Here is a 27,357-nt window from a genome sequence, read left to right as displayed (position 1 = left end):
CCAATATCCTTTGAATAAAATCCAAAAGTCCAACAGAGTTTAATGCTAGATCAGACTGGAGTCTGGTGCAGCCTGCTGGCTTCCCAGACCCCGGGATGTATACACCCCCCAACAAACATGCACTCATACACACGCATACATATACTGCGGACTTCATGTAGCTGGGAAGAAAACTTCTTTGTCATACACCATGTCTACACATACGCAGTTCTTTACTCACCTAAACAACCTTTTATATGTATATGCATGTGTGTGTGTGTGTAGTGTATAAATTATAGTGAATATTGAGCATCATCATCATGGTGTATATATTTGTAGTAAAGATTATGGCATATACTGACTTCATTTATCTTATTAACAAAAACATTTTCTGTATTTTAAAAAGGAATTCTTATTTATTTTGACAATATGGCTACAGTTGTTGCTATGGTAAAACATGTTTACTGCATCTGTAGATTTTTAGATTACCATATATACTTGGATAGTGTTGTATACTATCCCCAGAAGACAGGGGCTGCTATACCTTTAGCCCCCAACTCAGTAACTTTGAAGACACTTCCTGCAAATTTTTGGACTGATCTTATAATTTTACCTGAAATTGGTTTTAAAATTGAAAAAGGTGAAAAAGAAATGTAGAAAACTGTTTTATATCCAAACGTGCCATTTACTACACACAGACTTGCCTACACATAGTTTTCATATAGTTTCTACGACCGGTTTGTCTAGAAAGGACAAACCTCTCCCACCATAGCGATCACTGGTTAAATAACAAAAAAAAAAGGGAGAAATTATTTGATTTCTAGGACACAACCCATCACTCAGTCCTAGGATCAGTCCATCCATTCTAAAACCCCTTGTCACAACCCCTTTAGGATCTTAACTCAGTTTTCAGGGATCCCAGTGAAATAGGGTTTGTAAATATCTTCCGCTGATATCTTCCAATACAACACTGGACGTAATACTATGAAAGGATTAATATGGACCAATGTGCTTTTATTGGTTTCATTCAATGGACCACGACTTTGCTGTTGTATTGCCTTCAAAATTTAGTCAAGCATATTAATTTCAGTGATTTAGTACGTATTTTATTGATTTCTATTTGTCAAACTACTAAGTTATGGAACTCAAACAACAAAACCAGCTTTTAAGAGGAGTAAATGCAAACACACCTGTAAGTACAATAGCTTTTGCACATTACCTGTCCATGAATCTTCGTTCCCAAAGCATTGGTCATCAACCAGTTATGTAGCAGAAGATACATGCAATGGGATTGAAACTGAAACGATTTGGTCCATCTTCCACACAGCCACACATGCACTCATAAAGGAGAAAGAATACAAAAAAATTTATTTTATTTTAATTTACATTTATTTCATTATTAATTTTATAAAATATAACTGTGATAAAACATAATTATTATAATATCTGTGGTCTTTCAGTTACCATATATACTTGGAGAGAGGTGTAGACTATCCCTGAAAGACAGCAGCTGCTTTACCCTTTGCCCCCAATTCGGTAACCTTGAACACACTTCCAGCAAGTTTCTCTTCATTTTGCAACTGATTTTCTGTTAAGTTATTGGCCCTTGATGTCACGTACAGTTCATCGTAGTTTGGACCTCCGAAACAACAGGAAGTGACTCGACTGACAGGAAACTTGATTGAACTCAGAATTTTACCTGAAAATAGTTTTCAAAATGGGAAAAAGTAAAAAGAATTGTCCAAAATTGAAAAACATTGGTACAGGAGTGGCTGCATGGTAAGAAGCTTGCTTCTCAACCATATGGTTGCAGGTTCAGTCCTACTGCATAGCACCTTGGGCAAGTGTCTTCTACTATAGCCTTGCACTGACCAAAGCCTTGTGAGTGGATTTCATAAATGGAAACTAAAAGAAGCCCATCGTATATACATATATATATATATATATGTATCATCATCATCATCATTTTACTGTCTGCCTTCCATGCTAGCATGGTTTGGACGATTTGACTGAGGACTGGTGAACCAGATGGCTACACCAGGCTCCAATCTGATCTGGCAGAGTTTCTACAGCTTGATGCCCTTCCTAACGCCAACCACTCCGAGAGTGTAGTGGGTGCTTTTACGTGCCACCAGCACGAGGGCCAGTCAGGCGGTACTGGCAACGGCCAAGCTCAAATGGTGCATTTTACGTGTCACTGGCACAGAAGCCAGACAGCTGCTCTGGCAGTGACCCCGCTCGGATGGAGCTGTCAGCGCTCCACTGGCACGGGTGCCAGACATCAAATTTGGTTCAATTTCGATTTCACTTGCCTCAACAGGTCTTCGCAGGCAGAGTTTAGTGTCCAATGAAGGGAGGTTGGCATGGGTGCCAGTCGACGAATTTGGTTCGATTTCGAATTCAATGTGTGTGTGTATGTGTGTGTGTGTGTGTGTGTATGTGTGTGTGTGTGTGTGTGTGTGTGTGTGTGTGTGTGTCTGTATTTGTCCTCCCACAACTGATGTTGGTGTATTTACATTCCTGTAACTTAGCTGCTCGACACAAGAGACTGATAGAATGAGTAAAAGGCTTACAAAGAATAATTCCTTGGGTCAATTTGTTCAACTGATGGCGGTGCTCCAGCATGGTCACAGTCAAGAAACCTAGTAACATCCTCACATTTATTGCTCTAATATTATCTTTTGTATTTCTCTCCTAATTACCCTCATTAGCACGAACGTAATTACCTTCCCTATTTCTGTCCTGTATTGTACTGTGTGCTGGTCCATCAGAAGTACCTTCCTGCACTCTGCCCTTTACTGCCCTCAATGAAATTTGAACTCTCCACTGCATGTTCATGAAAAACTTTACACAGTTACAGTTCTACCACTGCTCACGGTACTAAGTTGCTCCTCTCATGTGGTATCCCTTTGCAAACTAGGTGGACTTGGCCATTTGAAAGTTTAGTGCCATGGCCACAAGCACAATCTGCTACTAGCACTGGGATGTGAACCACTCACCTCACTGCTGGTAGTCTGTGACTCTATCCACTCAGCCATCCGTGCTTATTATATATGAAGTGTTTATCCAAGGTAGACATAGCCAACTACTAAGTTCACCTAGCAGTCATACTAAATACCTTTTTATTTTGGTATTAACAAATAGAGAATACCAAACGAGTTCCCTATGGATACCGTATTTATTACAACGAGTGGCTTGTAATCGTATCTAACGAGCGAAAGTGAGTTAGATACGTTTACAAGCCACTCGTTGTAATAAATACGGTATCCATAGGGAATGAGTTTGGTATTTTATTTATTACACACGAATAAACGAGCATATTTTATTAACCCAATAACTAAATTCTTCACGTTTAGTTGTAACTTATGAATGACAAAAGTAGTGCCGTCACCGTGACCGCGGGTCATCACCATGAATTGACCAATCAGAAGCAGCGCTGTCACCGTGACCTCGGGTCATCACCATGGATTGACCAATCAGAAGCAGCGCTCGCAGTATCTGACATATGTTAGATACCAAAAATATCTCTCAGTGTTCTCACTCACATGTGTGTAATAAACACTTTTTACTGAAATCCAGACAAAACAATGAAGATGATGGCTGTAATGAGTGGCAGGGGTGGTGGTGGCAGGCAGAAGTGGTGGTGATGGTGGTGGCAGAAGTGATGTTGATGATGATGATGATGACAGGCATCTGATGTACACCAGTCTCTCTCTTAATCAGCTGCCATGTTTGTCCCTTGCCTCCTCCACATGGATGTGTTGCTTGCAAAGTATATCAGGAGAACGAATAATCAGTTGTTGATAAGCCCGGATCAGTCACATCTATCTACGATCAAAGCTGTTCCAGCTGTGACCACCTCATCTTTTATACAGACACAGTGTGGATAACAGAATATGATTTGAAGGAGGTTTGCCAGGAAATTTTGGTAGGGAAAATGGCTACAAGAAAGGGAGAACTCTCTTGTCTCATCTAGCAAGGCTTTTGGGTAAAGAAATAATATTTTCTGTACCTGTTTCTGGGTCAATCTGGAATACTTGACTACTGTAATAACAAGCCAACCATATTTTGTCATTTAAATCAATTGTCATTCCATCTGGTACCCCAAATTCATGGAGTTCTTTGCCTTCAAAATCGATAACCACTTGTTCTCTGGCTAAAGAAGGAAACGGAGAATATTTATTGTTAAAATGAAATATTTTCATGAAAACACTGGAAGGGTTAATTAAATTCATTGCCTTTTGGATTCCATGTTTTAAACTGTTACTAAGAAATTTGTCTTCTGATCGCATGGACAATCTTAGTTAAAGCTTTCCAACATCTCACAAATTACAAATACAAGACTAAATCTTATTCTAACGAGATTGTACACCAACTGGAGAAGCAAATGAAAATTGTATCAAGAATAAATCTTTGTAAATACAAAAACAATAAATTTGATTGAATTGAATTAAATATTATTAAATATTTGTCACAAAACTGGAAGAACAGCAGACCAAATGCGTTTTTGTTATTCCAAAGCAAGATTTTAGATTCTGAGTTGAAATTCTGCTTGGATCGTTAAGTTAGTAATTAAGAAAATAATTAAGGCTGACAATACTTACCGATTTCTCCTGTAGAAATATCATAGTCATAAGAAAACACTTTTCTTGGAAGAGAATGGGTGTAGAACATGGTTTTGTCATCTGATGTCCATGTCATGCCATTAGATATATTGATCTTGTCTTTGATGGCTTTAACTGAGAGATCTTTATCAATCCGATATAGCTGTCCAGCTCCATCCATTTTAGATGTGCCTGTAACTGCTTTCATGGTACCTAATGGGAGAAAAGTTAGAGTATGTTATTCTGTCCACATTGAAATCTAGTGACAAGTCTAAAAGCTAGAAATAGCAGCCAAATTTCCTTTACATTACATTCTATTATTTCAGAATTTGTGCACACTTGACAATGAAAGGGGAGCTAGGCCAGAGCTGACTTGGGGTTAAGCAAAAAATTAGACGAAGAGGTCTAATACTGAAACTCCCTTAACCCTGCAACACTTCAGAAACAAACTGATAATGCATCCCAAAGCATTTACAAGATATATATATCTACATATGTGTGTGTGTGTGAGAGTGTGTGAGTGTGTGTGTGAGTGTGTGTGTGTGTGTGGTTTCATGTTAAGTAAAGTAGGAAAGTATCCTGGTGTGTTAACAATTTTCCAAGCCAATCATATGGAGGAAGGTGTTCACCACCATTCTGGAAAACAGCCTCACTTCGACACATTTTTTCCTGTGTCCTTATATATTTACGAAGGGGAGACAAATACCCCTAGCAGCCAGGCCTGCATCTAGAGACACGCATGTATCAGGATCTTTGCCCATCATCGGTCTAGAGTAGCAGAAGCCCTGAATAAACTTCACTGAAAATTAGATATATATATTTGCGAAATCGAGACAGATATCTGCGGCTGGCGGGCTTCTGCTACTCTAGACTGATGATGGGCAAAGATCCTGAAACATGTGTGTCTCTAGATGCAGGCCTGGCTGCTGGGGGTGTTTGTCTCCCCTTCGTAAATATATAAGGACACAGGGAAAAATGTGTCAAAGCCATCAGGAAGCGTCGATGCTTCCTAGGGCTAAACAGCGGTGGTGTAATCCCCTACTGTCACGTTAAATTGACAGTATACAACCATTCTATCGCCCCACCACCGTACATATCTCTATGAGATATTTAGAAATTTAATATTTCTGATGAGTCTCACTTCATTTACGGGATTTCTCATAAATTTGCATAAATAAAACAATGAATCAAGGGACATTACTCTTGGGTAGCATTTTTTTGGGTGTTTGTTTCCCTTGAATTTATCTTTTGGACAAATTTCTTTTGTGATCAATTTGTTTGCATTATTTTGTTTTGGTCCTGGGCACGGTGTTCTTATACCTGTGCACTGAGGTAATTCGTCATTGGGGCAAAGTTTGTGTGTTTAGGTTTAGGAAATGGGCTATTATGGCAAGGTTAACCTCACATAGAGAGGCTCTTCTTTGAAATATTTGAGTGTAAAATATTGTTTTTGTATGCAGGGAGAGAAGGTTTCCTCTCTAATGTTTAGGACGTTATCTGTGGATTGTATAATGTTTAACTTTTCACTAATGCAGAGTTCACATTTGGCAGGCCGTCCTCCGTATTGTTTAACTTTAGCAATGATGTTCCATTCTATTTGGCGGTTACTTATTCTACTTCCTTTCAATATCCATATAATATTTGACAGGAATATTGCATGTTTCTTGTTTTTGGTTCTGAATGATTCCAGATGTTGTGTATACCTTAATTCACAAAAAAACAAACAAAACAATTACATCCACCAATGCAGTATTGAGCACTCATTTCCATTGTTCGATATTAATGTATGTATATATATATATATATATATATACAAGATAAGAAAATAGAGAAATACTTCTGAATCAAATATCAATTACCAGATAATACTCAATCACATACTTTATTAAATCACCACATAAGAGACTGTAGGGTTAAATATAAAAAGCAGAACAAATCAGTGTACATAAAGGAATGTACATAAAAAAGTGTACATAAGAGAGTAATGTTGTATAATAAGTAGAATATATATAAAAAAGAATATAAATACAAGTAAATATAAATATAAGTATAAATTAGATCTTACAGCTGTTTCGGCCATGTCGATAATTATGTCTCATTTTACCAATATTAGCCCTTTATGGTTGGTCAATATATAGATATAAATGAGACATTAACAAAAATATCACAAGGCCTCTTCGGAGATTATGTAATATAACACAGTCTACACATATACCCACATGGGTGTGGGTGCGTACCCACAATGCAACATATATATATATACATATGAGTGCATATACTCACACTCCTATACATAAGCACCATTCATGCATGGGCATTTGTGCTGGTGGCATGTAAAAAGCACCCTCTACACTCTTGGAGTGGTTGGCATTAAGAAGGGCATCCAGCCATAGAAACCATGCCAGATCAGACTGGAGCCTGGTGCAGCCTCCTGGATTCCCAGTCCTCAGTTAAACCGTCCAAACCATGTCAGCATGAAAAACGGACATTATCCGATGATGATGATGATTATATATATATACTGTGCTTGAGGAGACTTACTGAGTCAAGTACATCAACATCAAAATGAAAATCAAACGGAAATTGTTGTTGTGATACCCGTACCGGTGGCATGTAAAAAGCACTCACTTCACTCAATCAGTGGTTGGCGTTAGGAAGGGCATCAAGCTGTAGAAACCATGCCAGATCAGACTGGAGCCTGGTGCAGCCTCCTGGCTTCCAAGACCCCCAGTTCAACCGTTTAACCCTTGCCAGCATGGAAAGCAGATGTTAAATGATAATGATGATGATGATGTTGATGATGATGATGTTGATGATGATGACATATATATATATATATATATATATATATATATATATATATACACACACACACACATATATATACATATTTACCGTTTGTAGAAAGCATAAATCTGAAGAAGAAGCACACTCTAAGGTGTATCGTAGCATTTATTTTTAAATTAGGGAAAACCAGTTTATGGGATTACCCATAAACTGGCCGGTGACACGTAAAAGCACCGTCCGCTCGTGGCCGTTTGCCAGCTCTGTCTGGCAACCGTGTCGGTGGCACGTAAAAGCACCATCCGTTCGCGTCCGTTGCCAGCCTCGGCTGGCCCCCATGCCGGTGACACGTAAAAGCACCGTCCGTTCGTGGCCGGTTGCCAGCTCTGTCTGGCATATATATATGCACTCGATATGCACAGTTACAAAACAGCAAGACTGAATAGTCATCTGAGAGGTCATGGATGGAAAGTCAGAAATGGCACAAGATGCCAAGCATCTATGGAACACTCACCATACATGAAGATTTGTATAAATATACAAACAGAAGTGTTTCTATGACAACCTTTGACAGTCATCATACCTGGTGACTTTACAGGACATATTGGTCAAAAACACGATGGCTACTGTGATGTCCGTGAGGAGAATGAATATGGTGAGGATGTAAGACTCTTGGAGTTCTGTTATGGAACTCATCAAACAATTTGCAACAACCCACTTCCAGAAAGCGACCAGGCACCCCACCACCTACCATTCCAGCAAACACACAAGGTAGATTGATTTCATTCTGACCAGGAAACCTCATAGACTGGCCATTGCAAATACCAAAACTGCCCAAAATAGATCAATGGTCAGTACCTTCAGAGTGAAAGTTAGGTACATTGGGGGTAGGGCCCCTGATGAAACTCTGAAGTTACAATCCTGTAAGAGATGGCCCAGGGTTTAACAACAACCCTGAAAATACGAACTATGAGAGACAGTTTCCTACACAAAAAAAAAAACAATGAAATGCTCACCTGCCACAAGCCTGCCATAACTGTCACATTTGCCATCATTGAAGTCGTTTCCTGGTTTATCTGGTTCCACATCAAGGAATGGTTTCACCTGTCGACTCTCCCAGTCAAAATCAGCGAGATGGGTCTTATATGATACGACATAACCACCAGATTCACGAGGTATGATGAAGCTGACATTTTTATCTGGTAAAATACACAAGAGAAGATACGAACTGTGATGTAAAAGATATAACACAAGCTTCATGTGATAAGATATTGATATCTTTCAATAGATTTTAAATGGTTCATATCATATAATAACGTATAAGAGGTCTTATATCATATGATAGCATGATATATTGATCATTACCATCATCATCAATGGAAGTTGCAACTAATTACTTTTGAAGTATTCTTTCAACATTCAGATGTCAGTTTACCTGGAAAGAAACAATGGAGTTATTAATAAGAAAGGTTGAAATGAATGCATGCAAGATTTCACAGCTCTAGCATCACTCCTTCAGTCTATGAAATTTTCTGCTCACCCATGTTGATAGATATACAAACATACATACCAGCATTAAACTTGGTATGTGTGTTATCAATGCTGTTCCACTTGTGGAGGCCTCCAAATTCTTCATCAACAAACAGCAATGATTTAGTACTTTCCACCCAGTGAGGTGCCTCACCAATTCCTTGACAGACATTCTTCAGGGCAACAGATACAGACATCTTGTTTCTGAAAACAAAATTACATTTAGAAAAAAATGCAAAGAAACATTTATATATAGCATATGCATGTGCATTTGTGTGTGCAGACACATGCGCACAAACAGGCAGACACATATATACACAAGAGAGAAAGAGTGTGTGTATGCATGCATATACAGATAGACAGATACATGCATATAGATACGTATGTATGTATATTTATGCATATATATATATATATATCTTTCTTTTATTCCATTACTAGTTTCAGTTATTTGACTGTGGCCATGCTAGAGTACCACCTTAAAGGTTTTAGTCAAAGAAATCAACCCCAGGACTTATTCTTTGTAAGCGTAGTGCTTATTCTATCGGTCTCTTTTGCTGAACCGCTAAGTTATGGAGACATAAACACACCAGCATCAGTAGTCAAGCAATGGTAGGTGGACAAACACACACACATACACATGATGGGCTTCTTTCAGTTTCTGTCTACCAAATCTACTCAAGGTGCCACACAGTGGGACTGAACCCGGAACTATGTGGTTGGGAAGCAAGATTTTTACCACATAGCCACACCCGTGCCTATATAATTATTCTAAGAATATTTTATAAACAATTCTTGATACAGTCACAATATCTGAAGAAAGATTTTCTGTAATTAGAAATTATTAATCATATGAAAAACTATCTAAATAAATACTGATACAGACTTAATGGAAGGAATATTTTGTGTTAAATGCTTTCACTGTTTTCAGCTTCTCAGACACACATATTTTCATAAGGTAATTGGTATATGAGTAGTTGCTTGTAGCAGCAGTCTTTCCTATTTCCAGTTTAGATTTGGATTCAGAATTCTTGTCAAGTATTTTTCTATTACCTTTCATTTTATTCATTTGTTTTGAAGAATGGGAATATTTTGAATATTCCATTTGCAAAAATACGTAGATGTTATTACATGGTTTCATCATGAAGCCAGCAGCATTACCACACGTAATTAGCATCACTCTGTCTTTCAGTGCCTTAAATCCTGGGGATCTGGCTTCATCCTTTATGATGTATGTTCTGGAAGGCATCTTCTTCCAGAACAAGCCAGTCTTGTCCATATTGTAAACCTGTTTCGATTTGTATCCCTTGTCCTCGATGATCTGCCTGAAGGTCTCGGGGTACTTCTCGATGGCTTCTTTGTTGGCTGATGCTGTCTCTCCATGTAGGGAAACACACTTTATTTAAAACCATTTCTGGGAACAGTCAAAGTATCCCTTACTGGTTTGAAAATCTTTGGGCTCTGGTGCTGTCAATGGTTTACATTATGGTTTTAGTTACGGTTTTGTCAATGGTTTTGGTTCTGGTTACGGTTCTTCAATGCTTTCTGCTCCTCTTCTGTTGAACTGTTGGTATAAATTCTGTTTTCTCACGGGTGATGTTACCCCTGAAGGGGGTGTTTTTTCTTGCAGTCACTGATCTACACTCCCAAGGCAGATTTCGTCCAGACAATGTGTTTATTTCTCACTATCGTTATTTTTTTGGCCTTTCACAGAAACTTATTGCTATGGTAGTCCTGATTGTCACCTTGTTCTCCTTTATGTAGCGTATGGTGCTGTAAACGATCAAGCGAAGTGAAGGTGACGAGAATGGCTCCTTTGGACATTACACGGTTGATACAATATATATGAAGAGACTAAATGCGTATGAATGGCAGAAGGAAAAGAGAGACACAACTGGGTAGAATGTTTAAGAGAAGATTTTATTGATAGGTTAATGTGTGTCTGTGTGTGCGTCATATATACATAATAATAGACAGGCCGTCATGTATACATAATGTGTATGTGTGTGTATTAAGTACAGAGCATTGAAAGAGTCTATAATATGACGCTAGAAGAATGTTCAGACACAAAGATGATAAATATCAGTTCGTAGTCAAGGTAAACGATAGATGAAGTGCTGCACCAAGAAGTTGTGGGGAAGAAGCAGAGCCTGTGCGGTACGTGTCGTACAAGAAGTTGTGGCTACTATGCTGTTGCCGGTCACTTGATACAGGAAGTTCTCGCAGGTTGTATTTTGCTGCTAACCATGGTGAAGTGATTCACAAACAGTGTCGTGTTGAAACCTGTGCGAGCGTTGCTTGTTGCTGTGTACGTAGAGAGATGATGTTGATGTTAGGAAGAATGCTGGCAACAGTGATGGAGGCCACTGAATGCTGCTGGACGATGTTGATGGATCTCTATGTGGCTTCTGTTGTGTTGTCGCTAGAACTGGCTGTGTCCTGTGTGGTCAGTGGCTAGACTTCAAAAGGTCTGGAACCGAAAGACACCGACTCGATGTGTCGCTAGAGTTTTATAGTGAGCAGTTTGTGCAAACTGAGATTTAGAAGAGACCGTCTCACGTGACCTTATTTGAAGACTGCGATTGGTTGGGTTGCATATTGGCAGGCAATAGAGCAAGAGACAAATTGGTGCCAATACCAACCAATCAGAGTAGTGGACACAACAGGGTCCAAAAAGGTGGCCGAGGACTAGCTGTTATCTACTACGTCCGTATTTATGCATATATAACAGAAAGAGAGAGGAATTTCCCTCAAGTTGTACGCTTCAGTGCTTTCGTTGAGAACATAACAGCGACCTACTGCAGCATAACTTTTACCTTCCCGGAACATATCCAGCAGTTGTGCCTTCCCATGGAGAGTTATAACCTTTTACTGGCGCTTATGTTCACAGCCAGGAGCCTTAGAAGGTGTAGTTCGTTTGGGCGGGATCTTAGGGCTTTAATAACATGCTACAAAAAACACATCACGCAACAAAATACTGGAGATAGCTACTGGACGCAGGCTTTCCAAAAGAAAAACCTACAAAATCATCTTCATTGCGTCTAACATGCACATACCTATTTCTTTACTACCCACAAGGAGCTAAACACAGAGAGGACAAACAAGGACAGACAAACGAATTAAATTGATTACATCAACCCCAGTGCATAACTGGTACTTAATTTATCGACCCCAAAAGGATGAAAGACAAAGTCGACCTTGGCGGAATTTGAACTCAGAACGTAGCGGCAGACGAAATACTGCTAAGCATTTCGCCCGGCGTGCTAACGATTCTGCCAGCTCGCCGCCCTTAACATGCACATACCACCAATGGAAGATTGAGCAGAGATTAAAAATAATCATGATTTTTGAATAATTTACTTTGTATTACAACTGGATACTGTAATCTCTACTATAATAATAATAATAATAATAATAATAATAATAATAATAATAATAATAATAATAATAATAATAATAATAAGAGAGAGAGAGAGAGGGGGGACCAACAGGTAACCTAATTTCAATGATGCTATATGGGTCACAACTTTAAAAATTATCCTGTAGAAATAAAAAAAAATTTGTATGAGCAAATGAAGCAATGATTTTTAAAAAAGAGTTTGTGTGAAGTATAGATGTGATTAGTCTAATTAGCAAGGTTTGATTGAAAGCAGAAATGAGATATACAAGGAGATATTCAAGTGTCAACGTACGCGGCGATTCTAATTAGAGCGACCTTCAGCTGCCAAGGGACGTATTAATAATTTAGCCTTATAAAGTTTGAAAAACTATATATTGCCACGAAATGCCATAAAAGATCGCGGAGGATATTTACGATTCCGCGAATAATCGGGACCGCGAATAAGGGGGGGGGGGACACTGTACGTAAAAAAGTAAAATTGCTACATAAAAAAACCGAATCAGTCTAAGATGCATTCTGTAGTTTTGATGTTGCAAGAAGTATTGACATGTTTAATCATCAAGATGTGACTATAAATACCTCGTTCTTTTATAGTTCTTGATAATATTGAAGTTTTACAAGTTGAAAGTTGCTAATTCAAGCATGACAAAACACCAGGTAAGACTCTCAGGTGAGGCAAATTAAAAGAGAAAAAGGAAACGGAACATATAAATGAAATGGTGAAATGAAAATCGAACTAATCTAATTGCAAGCTGTAAGAAGTAGTGATCTTATCAGAGACGTCTTTCTCTGATTGATATATCGATGCTTACATTACACCGTGTTACAATTTCATGTTCGACCACCCCCAGTTTGTTTCTTTATAACTTTTTGGAAAATGCATACTTTTACCTAACATTTTGCAGAATTACATTTCTGTAGGTTTTCCATATAAAAATGAAAAAGAAAAAGTGAAATATGCAAAAGTTACGGAAATTAGTGATAATAAATTCAGATGGAGAGAATGGACCTGAAATTCCTCTTTTTCCAAAGATTGGTGGGAGATTCGGTTGCTATGTTTAGCAAGGTGGAAGTGTGTAAATAAAAATACCTGTGATAGAAGGAAAAAAAAGGACAACATACCCTTTTTGTCGTGGTAGTACAGATGGGCTGTTTTTTTCTTTTTTATATACAAGTAGTCTGTATATATATATATATATATATATATATATATGTATATATAATAGATATAGACAGAGAGAAGGAGAGGGAGAGAGCAAGAGATAAATGTTTCTGTTTTAATTATTCAGTGGTAACATGTGAGAGAGAAAGGTCAACAAGTAGCATTGATAAATGAAGTGCCTCTCTTGTATTGGTTTTTTATCTTGATCAACATGTAAAAAAAGCATAAGCTGACCTTGACGGAGTTGTGACAGGGCGAGAAATAGAAAACAGGGATTGAGGGAAAAAGAAAAACAAGGAACAGAAATCAGTGTCGGATTTGATCGCAAATTAGGTGCACTTTTTTTTACCCCCTTTTTATAGTTAATTGATTTTTATTGCCAACAGTGATAATAAAGGCGGCGAGCTGGCAGAAACATTAGTGCGCCGGCGAAATGTATAGCGGTTTTTCATCTTCCTCCTAAAATGCCTTGTACCAAAATTTGAAATATTTCTGTCATTCCATTATGTGAGACAATACTTTTATCATTTTCTTCCATGGGGTTATATTAAGATATATGTAAGGGGGTACTGAAAAGTCCCTGGCTTTAAGAGTATTGTGAAAGACCTTTGTTGGAAGCCCAGCCTTCTGAGTTCTTCTACAGAGCTTAGTAAAATTGAAGGACCATTGCAATAAGTGTGTGAATCTGAGAGGGTAAGGTGTTGAATAAAATCATAATTAACTGATCCACCTGTATTTTCTTTTACTCAAAGCCAGAAACTTCTCAGACTCCATCCCCCACCCCCTACGTATATCTTAATTCCTAAATGTTTATAAGGCTATGTTTTTATTCCTATGAGATGAAGAAACTTCAAGAATAGACAAATATATTTTATATTTGTTTCAGACTTTGGACTCCAGCTATGCTTGGGCACCACCTTGAAGGGTTTTGGTCAAACAAATTGACCCCAGTCCTTAATTTCTTTAAGCCTGGTACATGTTGTATCAGCCTCTTTACAAGGATGTAAACAAACCAACACTGGCTGTCAAGTGGTGGGGGGAAACAAACAAACATAAACGCACACACACACACATATACATATGATGGTTTCCTTTCAGTTTCCGTCTATCAAACCTACTCAAAAGCCTTCGTTTGGCCTGGGGCTACAGTAAGAGACACTTTCCCAAGGTACCATGCAGTGGGACTGAACCCAGTATCATGTTGTTGGGAAACAAACCTGCGAAGTTCAGGGTGAGTATTCCTTAATCTCACAGTTGTGCCTGTACACATAAAGAACACAGAAAACAAACAAGATTGTTTTTCACATTTAGTTTTATTTTATTATCGTTTTATTTGACAGCCAGATGGAATGATTTCATTAGGTTTCTCCATTTATTGGTGTCACAGAAGAGAAGCAGAGTGGAAGTCGGAGGTTTTCAAAGAACAAATAGAGAGTAAGCGAGTGACAGTAGAAAAAGTAAAATGAAAGTGAATAGAAAGATGTGTTTATCAGGCTTTGTCAGAGTAACAACAGACAGTGAGTGTTTATAGGAATCGTGTGAGTGTGTGTATACATATACATACATACATACATACATACATATATACATATATATGTTTGTGTGTATATATATATATATATATATATATATATATATATATATATATATATGAGATAATGGTGTCATTGAGACCCAAAGGTGTCAGGTAATGCTGAAGAAGTGCTATAGACAGACCATAATTAAGTGCCAGATTCGGTAATATTGTGAATAAAGGGTTCAACGTTGGTTCTATGTCAGTGTGTGTATATAAGAATTTTTGGCGTAATAAGATAAAAAAACCAAGGCTGTATAGATATTAGATCATTTATAGATAGAAGGTCTTACAGCTGTTTCTAGGATATTAATTAATAATATCCCTTCATCGGAGATGGTATCAGAGGTAAAATTAAGTCATAGTCAGTTTCGATGTGATACAAAATAGAGAGTGAGTTGGAGGAAAGAAAATAGATGTAAGTTATGTATGGGTATTGAATTTGTAAATCCGTTTTATAGGCATAATGGTATATATGCAATATTCCAATATCCTTTGAATAAAATCCAAAAGTCCAACAGAGTTTAATGCTAGATCAGACTGGAGTCTGGTGCAGTCTCCTGGCTTCCCAGACCCCGGGATGTATACACCCCCGCCACAAACATACACACATATACACACACACATATACTGCGGACTTCATGTAGCTGGGAAGAAAACTTCTTTGTCATACACCATGTCTACACACACACAGTTCTTTACTCACCTAAACAACCTTTTATATGTATATGTATGTATATATGCATGTGTGTGTGTGTAGTATATAAATTATAGTGAATATTGAGCATCATCATCATCATCATGGTGTATATATTTGTAGTAAAGATTATGGCATATACTGACTTCATTTATCTTATTAAGAAAAACATTTTCTGTATTTTTAAAAGGAATTCTTATTTATTTTGACAATATGGCTACAGTTGTAGCTATGGTAAAACATGTTTACTGCATCTGTAGATTTTTAGATTACCATATATACTTGGATAGTGTTGTATACTATCCCCAGAAGACAGAGGCTGCTATACCTTTAGCCCCCAACTCGGTAACCTTGAAGACACTTCCAGCAAATTTCTCTTCATTCTGCAACTGTTGCTCCGTTAAATAATTGGCACTCGATGTCACGTAGAGTTCATCATAGTTTGGACCCCCAAAACAGCAGGATGTGACTTGACTTGCAGGAAACTTGACTGATCTTATAATTTTACCTGAAATTGGTTTTAAAATTGAAAAAGGTGAAAAAGAAATGTAGAAAACCCTGTAACATCTAAAGCAGGACAGTATTTATTACTAGTCATAACAATAGTAATATCATTACTAAATGAACTTATTAATGTATGCAGTTAATTTGAGATCTTTGAGTGTAGTGTATGGCTGAGCTCAAAGAAGCACGAAAACATCAGTGAAGATTGCCTTCTTGTCCTGTGCTCTGCACTGCTCCCAACAAAAATTGAACTCTGCACTATAAGTTCATGAAACACCATTACTTATTACAGAGCTGTCACCGCTCACAGTACTAAGTTGCTCCTCTCATCTGATACCTATTTACAAACTAGGTGGACTTGGCCATCTGAAAGTTAAGTGTCTTGGCCACAGATACAATGTTACCGGTGCTGGGATGTGAACCACTGGACTCACTGCTGGCAGACTGGTACTTTATCCACTCAGCCATTCATGTTTTTCTACAAATCTTTAAAGCAGAAACATGTAGCATGTATTGATAAGAGCTCATGGTGCATATCTTCTCACTGATACTGAAGTATCCATGGTAAACATAGCCAACAACTCAGTCCATCTAGCTGTTAATCGGGGCTACTATAGGTTGAATATCGCTGTTGTATTTAGAGTCAATACTTTCAGTTAGATATTTTCTTTTTGGAGTCGTCATGTTGTGTTCAATTCTGTCAGCAAGAAAAGCTACCTGCAACAGCTTTGCCCAATGTTTACAGGTAATTTAATTTTACACTTGCTATAAACTAAAGGAGAAGTAACTGGGTGTAAAAACCAACAATGTAAATCAATCTGTTTTTAAAAAGTTTAGCCATTTGCTATTTTGCTAAGGAACTGACATTTTACAAGGCATTTAGAAGATATATCAGTTGTACAGCTCAAGATTATGCAAGTCAAATTCATTCAATTAAATGTTATATACTTTCTATGATACAAAGCCTTGTGAGTGGATTTGGTAGACGGAAACTGAAAGAAGTCCGTCGTATATATATATATATATATATATATATATGTATATATATGTGTGTGTGTGTTTGTGTGTCTGTGTTTGTCCTCCCCCCCAACATCGCTTGACAACTGATGCTGGTGTGTTTACGTCCCTGTTACTTAGCGGTTCGGAAAAAGAGACCGATAGAATAAGTACTAGGTTTACAAAGAATAAGTCCTGGAGTCGATTTGCTCAACTAAAAAGGTGGTGCTCCAGCATGGCTGCAGTCAAATGACTGAAACAAGTAAATGAGTAAAAGAGAGATATATTTGGGGTTTTAAGTACTTAACCCTTTGCCTGTCCAAAGCATTTTTATAAGTTTGTCCTAAACTTCCGTACTTGTTTTCAGACCTTTTAGTTAACCCTTGTTTCATATGTTCTGTGTAATACAAAGCTTACCTTCCATAAATCCCAAATTCCATTGGTGGTAGGAACAAATATCGGAAATGTGTATCATCTATGATGTAGAGATGCTAAAGAAATAGTTCCTGTATATCACATGTGGTACACAGAAGAGGCAAAGGGCTGAGATCCTAAAGTTGTTAGGAATTATTTTCAGAGACAGTAGCTTGTCCTTGCCACAACCCCAGAAACATAAAATCACCTGTGGCAACCTTAATTAATATATTAATGGTTCAGGTGATGTTCTCATTACAATAAACTGTGTTATTTGGCAGTTATGACCGTAATCATAATAACTACAGCAATAACTCTTCTCATCACCCAGCCACAGCATAATTGATGCAGATTATTCCAATCATATCATTCTTCTTTTTACAGGCTCCATCTCAAATGCTGTCATTCTTCTATGTGACCTTGTTGGAAAAACGGCCGAGGGAAATGGTCTTTATATTTATGCAAAGTCTAAACACTTCTGATACAATTAAAAGAGAACTCAAACACAAACAATAGACCTTAAGATTTATAGAACCCTTAGATGTCATGCAAACAACTTGTGCATGCAAGTGCTACCAGTCAAAAACTCTGCATACCGGAAGCCAGCAAGAATATGGGGTCATCAGGAGAGAATGCGAGCTGTTTTGGGGGCCTACTTTTCTATGGAATCAATGTGCACCGCCCCCCACTCACTAATATGAGGCCCCGCTTGCTAGATCAGCTGGTTATCAAATAAAGCTCAATATCCTTCTAGCCACCGCTCATCGTCTCTTTTTAACCAAATCCAGTGGTCAGCCTTCTCCACTCTAGATTGGATATCAGTCATGGTGGTATTGACTTTACGATGAGTTAGGCCTAACAATAACAACAGTCATCTCACACTGTGTCCAACAAACCCTCTACATCTGACTTCGATTAGAAAATGCTCTGCTTTCCAGCCTGCATCTTCACATTCCTCGAGGAGGTTTACATAACAGCCAATCTTTCGAGTTCGAGCGGCGTCCCTGCTATCTTCATGAGGAACCGTTAACTCAACTAGATTTACAACTTTCCTTCTTTCACACCACATTTAGTTGGCGTTATCATTGGTTAACAGTATTGCAGAGGTTATGCTGTGTTTGGGCTGTTTCCAGAAACAAATGCCTATGTACACTTCCAACCTCTCCACTCATCTACACACGATGAAGGAAAGATAAGTCATTACGTACACAGCATGTCTGGAGCTGCCGCAGATTCCATATATTGGTTAAAGATAACTGTGTGTATATGCCTTAAGATTCCTCCCACCAGATTTTCTGTAGGGGTTTACTCCTTTGGATATTTTTTTTCAAACGCTCAATCCTTTGTATACTTAAGAAGAAACATCAAATCCGCAGAAATAGAAGATTTCATTGGCTCAGCTGGGGAAAATGATTGAGGAAAGAAATACGTGTTCCGTACCTGTTTCTGGGTCAATCTGGAATACGTGGCTACTGAATTGGCAAGCCAACCATATCTTGTCATTCACATCAATTGTCATTCCATCTGGTACCCCAAATTCGTGGAGTTCTTTGCCTTCAAAATCGATAACCACTTGTTCTCTGGCTAAAGAAGGAAACAGAAAATATTTACTGTTAAAATAAAATATTTCCATGACAATACTGGAAGGATTAATCATATACTTTGTCCACGGGATTTCATGATTTAAACTGTTACCAAGAACTTTGCTGATTGTTTAGATAATCTCCATTAAAGTTCTTTAACATCTCACATATGACAAATACGAGATTCTGTCATATTTGTATAAGATTGTACACTAATCGCTGAAGGAAATGAAAATTATTTCAAGAATAAAAAATGGTAAATACAAAAGTAATTAATTTTATACAATGGAATTACACATCATTAAACCTTTGTGGTAGGAGGAGGAAGAGGTGGATATTATTAATATCTACTTGAGACTGGTAACACTTACAGATTTGTCCTGCATGAATATCGTAGTTATAAGAATACACTTTTTTCGGAACAGATTCCGTGTAGAACATTGTTCTGTTATCCATTGTCCACGTCATGCCATTGGAGATATTGACCTTATCTTTGATGGGATGCACAAATCGGTCTTTATCAATTCGGTACAAATGCCCAGCTCCATTCATCTCGAGTGTACCCTTGAATTCTTCCATTGTACCTAAAAGTAGAAAAATTAAAAACAGACTTTTTCACAAAATTTCTGTAATCCTTGCTGGCCCCAATCCTTTTATCACTAATCTTTTGCTTGTTTCACTCATTGGATTGCAGCCAGCAATATGCTAATTAACCCCAGCTATGGGTTGATTAGTATATTAGAACTTGCCTATCTACTTATGCATATGAAGACAAAATCCAGCAAACTCTGCTGAAGATAACTTCATGGTTCAATCAAGGAGAGCATGGCTGCAGCAACACCTTGTAGAGTGTGGAGAGCAAGATTAGACTAGTATAGATTAGTATAACTAGTACAGTGAAATACTGACCACATGAGAAGACATGATAGCCAATAGTACAACTAGTACAGGGAAATACTGACCACATGAGAAGACATGATAGTTAATAGTACAACTAGTACAGGGAAATACTGACCACCTGAGTAGACATGATAGTTAATAGTACAACTAGTACAGTGGAATAAAGATCACAGTGACCTATCTGAAATAACTTTGTGTGCTGGGTCTGTGTACCAGTTTTGGGTCTGATTGCTGATGTTCTCTCGAATCATTAGTGACCTAATTAGTTGATTGTCCCAGCTGTGGGTTAATTAGCATATTAGGGCTTACCTAACAATGCGTGTGAAGATTGGGTCTGGCGGGCCCTGAAGAGAATCCTTCATGGTTCAGTGAAGGGAAAGACAACCGTAGCAACTCACTGTGGAGCGCAAAGAGCAAGATGAGGCAAGTAAAACATCTTGGTCATTCCCTGCATCCGTCTCCATCCCTGGTCATCTTGACTGGGTCTTGCTGCTGGATTGAAGATGATCACAGATGAAAGAGTGAAGTTGACAGTGCACAACTCTTCTTCACACAAGTCGTCATCAGTCGTCCTTGACTCAGGATGACTTGACGGTCCTCGTCACTCTCATGGACAAACTCAATGTGTGTCCATGTGCAGTGGATGAGAATGGCGAAGATAGAGTGCCTTAACCCTTTGGCATTTAATCTGGCCACATCAGACCAAAATACTCTACTTGTTTTATGTTCAAACAGGCTAGATCTGGTCTTTCATACCTACCCAACAATGTCCTTGTAAAAGTAAACAATCACATCATTGAAAGTTTGAAGCTACAAAACAAAGCCTGTTTAATTGGAGATAATGAGGAATAAGTTTTGGGAGAATAATCAGAATGATAAATGGAGTCAAGAAAGAAGGCTGAGGTGGTCATAGCTGGAGTGTCTGTGATTACAGGTCAATTCACCACTCGGAGTTGACTTGGTGTCAAACAACAACAACAATGCTGTAAATAGGAAGTATAAAAGAGAGTCTGATATGTAAAACAAAGAAATACAAACCTGCCCACAGTCTGCCATGGCTGTCACATTTACCATCGTTGAATCTATTCTCTGGTTTGTCCGGTTCCACATCAACGAATGGCTTCACCTGTTGACTCTCCCAGTCAAAATCAGCAAGTTTTGTGCCACAACTTACAACATAACCACCAGATTCCCGAGGAATGATGAAGCTGACTGTTCCATCTGGCAAATTATTAAATACACAAGAGAAGATAAAAACACATTATGATGTGTAAAATAAGGATATGATACAATGTGATAACAGATTTATACCATGTGAAAATATATTGATATCTTATGATGATATATATTGTCAAGCGGTGGTGTGTCCAGAAACCTGGATGTTATCAAAGAAGCTTGAGAGGCAGTTGGATGGAACCTACACTCGCCTCCTTACGGGAGCTCAAAAATCTCTTGTGGAGGCGCCATCCAACTAAAATGCAAATATATGGGAAACTACCACCTGTGTCATCTCTTGTGAAAGGTAGAGAGTCCAGTTTGCTGGACATTGTTGTAGAGCTGAAAAAGAGGTAATTTCTACTCTCCTCCTCTGGAAGCCATCTACTCGCGATACCAGAGGGCACACACTCTCCTACACTGATGTAATCTCCAGGGATACAGGCATCAAGCAACAGGACCTCCATAATGCCATGATGGACCATGAAGTCTGGCGTAGCATGGTAAATTCCATTGTCTCAACCACGGTCGAACAATGATGAATGATGATGGAGTGTGTATGATACACTTCTTTCAATTTCCACCTGCCAAATCTGTTCTCAAGGCTTTGGCCAGCTTAGGGCTACAATAGATGACCCTCGCCATGCCATACAGGGGTCAAGTGTCGTCCACTTTAGCCCAAGGCCAACAAAAGCCTTGCGAATGGATTTGGTAGAAAGAAACTGAAGTAAGCCCATCATACATATGCACATAGCAGTGTACATACACATTGGTCTCTTATATATATATGGTACTTAATTTATCGATCCCCAAAGGCCAAAAGGCAAAGTCGACCTTTGAGTTCAAATACATTGTAAATACATTGAAAAAACAAGAATGCATATAATTTTTGACTCTCCCTCACACAGACACACACACAAACACATTTCTCAGTATACATGCGTATATGCATACATACCAGCATTACACTTTGTATGTGCGTTGTCCACCGTGTTCCACTTGTGTATCCCTCCAATTTGTACATCAACAAACAACAAAGTCTTGGTACTTTCCTCCCAGTGCGGTGCCTCACCAGTTTCCTGACAGACGTTCTTCAACGCAACAGATACAGACATCTTGTCTCTGAAGGAACTGAAAATAAATAAATACATCATCATCATCATCATCATCATCATCATCATCGTTTAACGTCCGTTTTCCGCGCTAGCACGGGTTGGACGGTTTCGACCGGGGTCTGGGGAGCTCGGGACTGCCCCAGGCTCCAGTCTAGTCTGGCAGTGTTTCTACAGCTGGATGCCCTTCCTAACGCCAACCACTCCGCGAGTGTAGTGGGTGTTTTTTACGTGCCACCTGCACAGGTGCCAGAGGGGTCTGGCATCGTCCAAGTTCGGATGGTGCTTTTTATGTGGGGGGGGGGTATAGAAATATATAGGGGAGCACCAGTGGGGAGGGTGGTTCAGAGAAATGATGACAGGTTCTAGGCAAGTAGAACGTAGGATATCAAGAGAGGGGTAATGCAAGGTGAAATAGCGTGTTGAAGAGGGGGGTTCGAAGAGTAGACACCTATAATGGTGGTGGGAGAAGCGACATCCGGTATAGATGGAACAAAAATATAGAGATATCCAGTATTGGTGGTGGGGGTGGGCAAGGGCGGGTGCACCGGGAATATGCGAAGGTTGAACTTTAGAGAAACGGGCGGGAATGGCGATGTTTTTAGGGTGGCATGTAGAAAGAAAAGGGAAGCAAAGCAGATTGGTGGTTATAAGTTCAAAACATTTAAACGGTAGACAAATGTATGTATGTATGTATGTATGAAATAGAAGGGAGAAATCTTAGCCTGCTCATGGACATCGCTGCAAGTCAGGGGAAGAAATGATAGTGAATGGTGGAGATCGAATTAAAGGGAATATGCGAAGGTTGAACTTTAGAGAAACGGGCGGGAATGGCGATGTTTTTAGGGTGGCATGTAGAAAGAAAAGGGAAGCAAAGCAGATTGGTGGTTATAAGTTCAAAACATTTAAACGGTAGACAAATGTATGTATGTATGTATGTATGAAATAGAAGGGAGAAATCTTAGCCTGCTCATGGACATCGCTGCAAGTCAGGGGATATTTATTTATCATGTGTGAAGAAGTGCCACTCCCAAACAGTTGAAGGTATCGGGGGAGAGGTAGACCCAGCAAGACATGGGATGAGGTAGTCAAGCATGACCTCAGAGCATTGGGCCTCACTGAGGCAATGGCAAAGGACCGAGATCTCTGGAGATATGCTGTGACTGCAAAGACCCGGGCTGCTTCCTGCACCAGTTCCGCATAGCCCCTGCCCATTCAAAGTACCCTGGATTCCAGAACGTCCCGCTGTGCTTGAGGAGACCTGTTGAATCAAGTACATGAACATGAACATCAAAATAAATATCAATGGAAATAGTAGTTGTGATACCTGTGCTGGTGGCACATAAAAAGCACCATCCGAACGTGGCCGTTGCCAGCGCCGCCTTGACTGGCTTCTGTGCCGGTAGCACATAAAAAGCACCATCCAAACGTGGCCGATGCCAGCGTCGCCCCGACTGGCTCCAGTGCCGGTGGCACATAAAAAGCACCATATGAACGTGGCCGATGCCAGCGCTGCCTCGACTGGCTCCAGTGCTGGTGGCACATAAAAAGCACCATCCGAACGTGGCCGTTGCCAGTGCCGCCTTGCCTGGCTTCCATACCGGTGGCACATTAAAAGTTCCAACCGATCTGGCCGATGCCGGACCCCCCTGGCACCTGTGCAGGTGGCACTTAAAAAGCACCCACTACACTCGCGGAGTGGTTGGCGTTAGGAAGGGCATCCAGCTGTAGAAACTCTGCCAGATCAGACTGGAGCCTGGTGCAGCTCCTGGCTTCCTAGACCCCGGTTGAACCGTCCAACCCATGCTAGCGCGGAAAACAGACGTTAAACGATGATGATGATGATGATGATTTCTTGCTAAAATCAAAATAAGGATACTAACATTATTTTGTTCTTAATACGTAAATTGCTGGGTAAATAATGCATTATGGGTGGATCTATCCAGAGTGCTTACCCTGGGAATTAAAGTGCTAGGGGCACTTTCAAAAGCGAAAAAAAAATAAAGCTTTCATCATCCTCATCATCACCATCTTCTTCTTCTTCTTCTCCTTCCATCCTTCTTCATCTTCTCACTCCTCCCCTCCTCCGCCTCCTCCCTCTTTTCACTCCTCTTCCTCCCCTCCTTCATCTTCTTCTCACTCCTCTTTTACTCCCAAAGAAAAGCACTTCCATAATATATCCTAGAGATAAATCAAATATTGAAGAACAGAGAAAGAAAAAAAAAAACCATAACCAAGTGGGAGGGAACTATTTTGGCTGGGAGCAGAACCAATTGCCAGTGAAAAAGAATTTGTGAAGATTCATCAATTGAGAAAAATAACAAATCTTTAATTTTATAAATTCATATTAAATTAATGTTTTGGGCAGAAAGCTGAAATGGTGTTTTTGTGTTGATTTTTTAAGAGACAATTTGAAACCTGTTAAACTTTCATATTTTCTTTTCTCATTAACCCTTTCATTATCAACCCGGCTGAAACCGGTTCTGGCTCTGAGTACAAATGTCTTGTCTTCATAAGTTCTGAATTAAAACCTTCCACCAAACCTTAGTCACAATTAATGTTTCTAACACTAGTTGAATGATAACTAAGTTATTTTACTAAATTCTTTTGTTATATTTAAAATTAATTGAAAGAAACACAGAGCATCTCAACAGAAATATGGTAACAAAAGGGTTAAGGCAAATGTCTTGTTTTCATAAGTTTTGAATTAAAATCTTCCACCAAGCCTTTGTCACAATTTATGTTCCTAATACCAGCTTAACGATAATTAAGTTATTTTACTAAATTCTTTGTTAGATTTTAAATTGATTGAAAGAAACACAGAGCCTCTCAAAATAAATACAGTAACGAAAGGGTTAACAAAAAGGGGTGGGGCAGAAAATTTCTCTCCTAATTTGATGTAGGGAGGTTGGGAGGTTGAGAGCAATTAGGCTGACACATTCCATGTCTGGGGTGTGGATGTTGTTGTTTTGAAGGCAAGGGGATGGAGCAATGTAGACTGTAGTTCTCTCCCCTCCCCCACAAGCATATCTATAATTTTGTACCCCAGTGATCACCCCCAAATTTGACCCCTTTTTGCCCTATAAATCTTTTCCCTGCTATGCTTTGTAGTTTTCCTCATTCAGCTCTTTTCAGAAAGCTTAATGAGACTGAATCTTCTTTTAAAATAGCAGACATCACGATTTAAAGACGATATTAGGCATCACTCCTTTACAGACTTTCTTTACTTGTTACAGCCATCAGACTGTAGCCATGCTGGGGCACCGCCTTGGAAAATTCTTTTTTTTTTTCAAAATCATTCTCCATTTTAAACAGGAAATTAAGATTAAAAAAAAACAACTTTAGAACAGAAATTTGTAGAGGGTGTATAATAAAAAATTTGTAAAGTTATATTTTGAGGAGGGCAAGGTTGCCGAAATTGTAATCTAGCTTGCAGAGATAGCATATAGTTGAGCAAAAGACATTCATACCTTTTGTTGCGATGTTTTAGCAACTTTGTGTCTGTCTGTTCACAGTGTTACATAAGCAGTTAATCTGTAGAGCGTATTACGCAAACAAAGTGCTATATAAGCAGTTGGGGTGCAGAGAGATATTTCTCACAGCAAGGCCTCTTGTCCCTGCCTGTCTGCCTACACACTCTATCACAAAAGTTCACTGGCTGATGATAGTGTTACACAGGAGGGAGAAACAGCCGTCAGCAAACTGGTTTGTCACTGACATAGGAGGCAGCGATTACACTTGAAAGTGGGCTATTATATCATATGTGATTTTCCCATCTATAAATAGATATCTATAACTATCTATCTATCCGTCTGTCTGTCTGTCTATCTATATATCTCTCTCTAACTATCCATCCACCCATCCATCTATCTATCTGCTTCTCTGTCTATCTATCTATATATATATATATCATCAGCTTCCTGATGATTTCTTTTGAATGAAACAGTTCTAGTCCTGTAGAAGCTCCTTCTATATAATAAAAAAAAAAATATATATATAGATAGATAGATACAAACTAAATTTGTTTCTCCATTTTCTTATTTGTATTATATATATATATATATATATATATATATATATATATATATATATAATACAAATAAGAAAATGGAGAAGCAAATTTAGTTTGTTCATCAACTTTGGGATATTAGAATGTTGGATTATTTATTTATTTAACAAAATGAGAACCTTAATAGCATACATATATATCTTATAATTCAATACATATAAGATATAAGATAAGAATACAAATTATGAAAGTCAATGTACTGATCCATGAAAGAAAATTCAACAAAGAAAAGCATTCCATTTGGTGAGAGATAAATATTATTCATTTGGAGGTCACCAAACATGCATTGGCAAATTCAATAGCTTTATCAAGCAGTGATCTAGATACAGAGGGGTAAAAGTCTGTAATATCAAGCTGGGTAAATTTAGCTTTATTCTTATCTATTATATAAAATCTGTTCTGTCTGTCTGCGTGTGTGTGTCTTCTAGGATCTCGGGCATCCTCCATTCAATTGCGCTCAAATTTGATATGTAGATACCGACGGTATCAGGGGGTGTATAAGTCTTGTAAAAATTACAAATATCGATTCCAGGTGAGAATGCAATCGATAAAGCTGTGGGAATGTGCATTTGTATGCGCAAGTACATCAGCTGTTGCGATTGATACTATGCATATGCAAGAAAAATGCACGTGCAGTTTGCGCAAAAAAAGCCAGCTGGCTTGAAATAATGCCACAAAATGCAGTATATTTAAGAGACCAAAAAAGTAAGATGCAAAAGAGATATTTTCTTCAAACTTGGCAATGATAAGTGACTGAGACCTTGGCAATATGTTATGCTTGAGAAAACTTGTCAAGCCAAGTGAAACAAAAGTGATGACCATTGCCAGCGTCCAG

At 38.6% G+C, this 27,357-nt stretch overlaps 2 protein-coding genes across 2 annotated transcripts; both read right to left on the bottom strand.

Moving 5' to 3' along the window:
* Positions 1-51: 51 nt before the first annotated feature.
* LOC115222242 (regucalcin-like) lies at positions 52-26,157 on the bottom strand. The gene is made up of 7 exons (XM_029792400.2): positions 25,924-26,157; positions 22,300-22,472; positions 21,165-21,347; positions 19,598-19,810; positions 19,084-19,227; positions 15,748-16,237; positions 52-229 (listed from the first exon to the last, which is right to left on the bottom strand). Exons 2-6 carry the CDS (start codon positions 22,454-22,456, stop codon positions 16,029-16,031), a joined length of 906 nt encoding a protein of 301 aa, XP_029648260.1. The 5' UTR covers positions 22,457-22,472; positions 25,924-26,157; the 3' UTR covers positions 52-229; positions 15,748-16,028.
* On the bottom strand, positions 1,380-13,502 carry LOC115222243 (regucalcin-like). The gene is made up of 6 exons (XM_029792401.2): positions 13,420-13,502; positions 8,938-9,101; positions 8,384-8,566; positions 4,584-4,796; positions 3,992-4,135; positions 1,380-1,678 (listed from the first exon to the last, which is right to left on the bottom strand). The coding sequence occupies exons 2-6, from the start codon at positions 9,092-9,094 to the stop codon at positions 1,470-1,472; spliced, it is 906 nt and encodes a 301-aa protein (XP_029648261.1). The 5' UTR covers positions 9,095-9,101; positions 13,420-13,502; the 3' UTR covers positions 1,380-1,469.
* Positions 26,158-27,357: the final 1,200 nt, after the last annotated feature.

This window comes from Octopus sinensis, linkage group LG19 (genome assembly GCF_006345805.1).
Source record: "Octopus sinensis linkage group LG19, ASM634580v1, whole genome shotgun sequence".
In the NCBI taxonomy this organism is placed as follows: domain Eukaryota; kingdom Metazoa; phylum Mollusca; class Cephalopoda; order Octopoda; family Octopodidae; genus Octopus; species Octopus sinensis.
The sequence above is the reverse complement of the archived record's forward strand: the minus strand, read 5'-3'. Positions and strand labels throughout refer to the sequence as shown.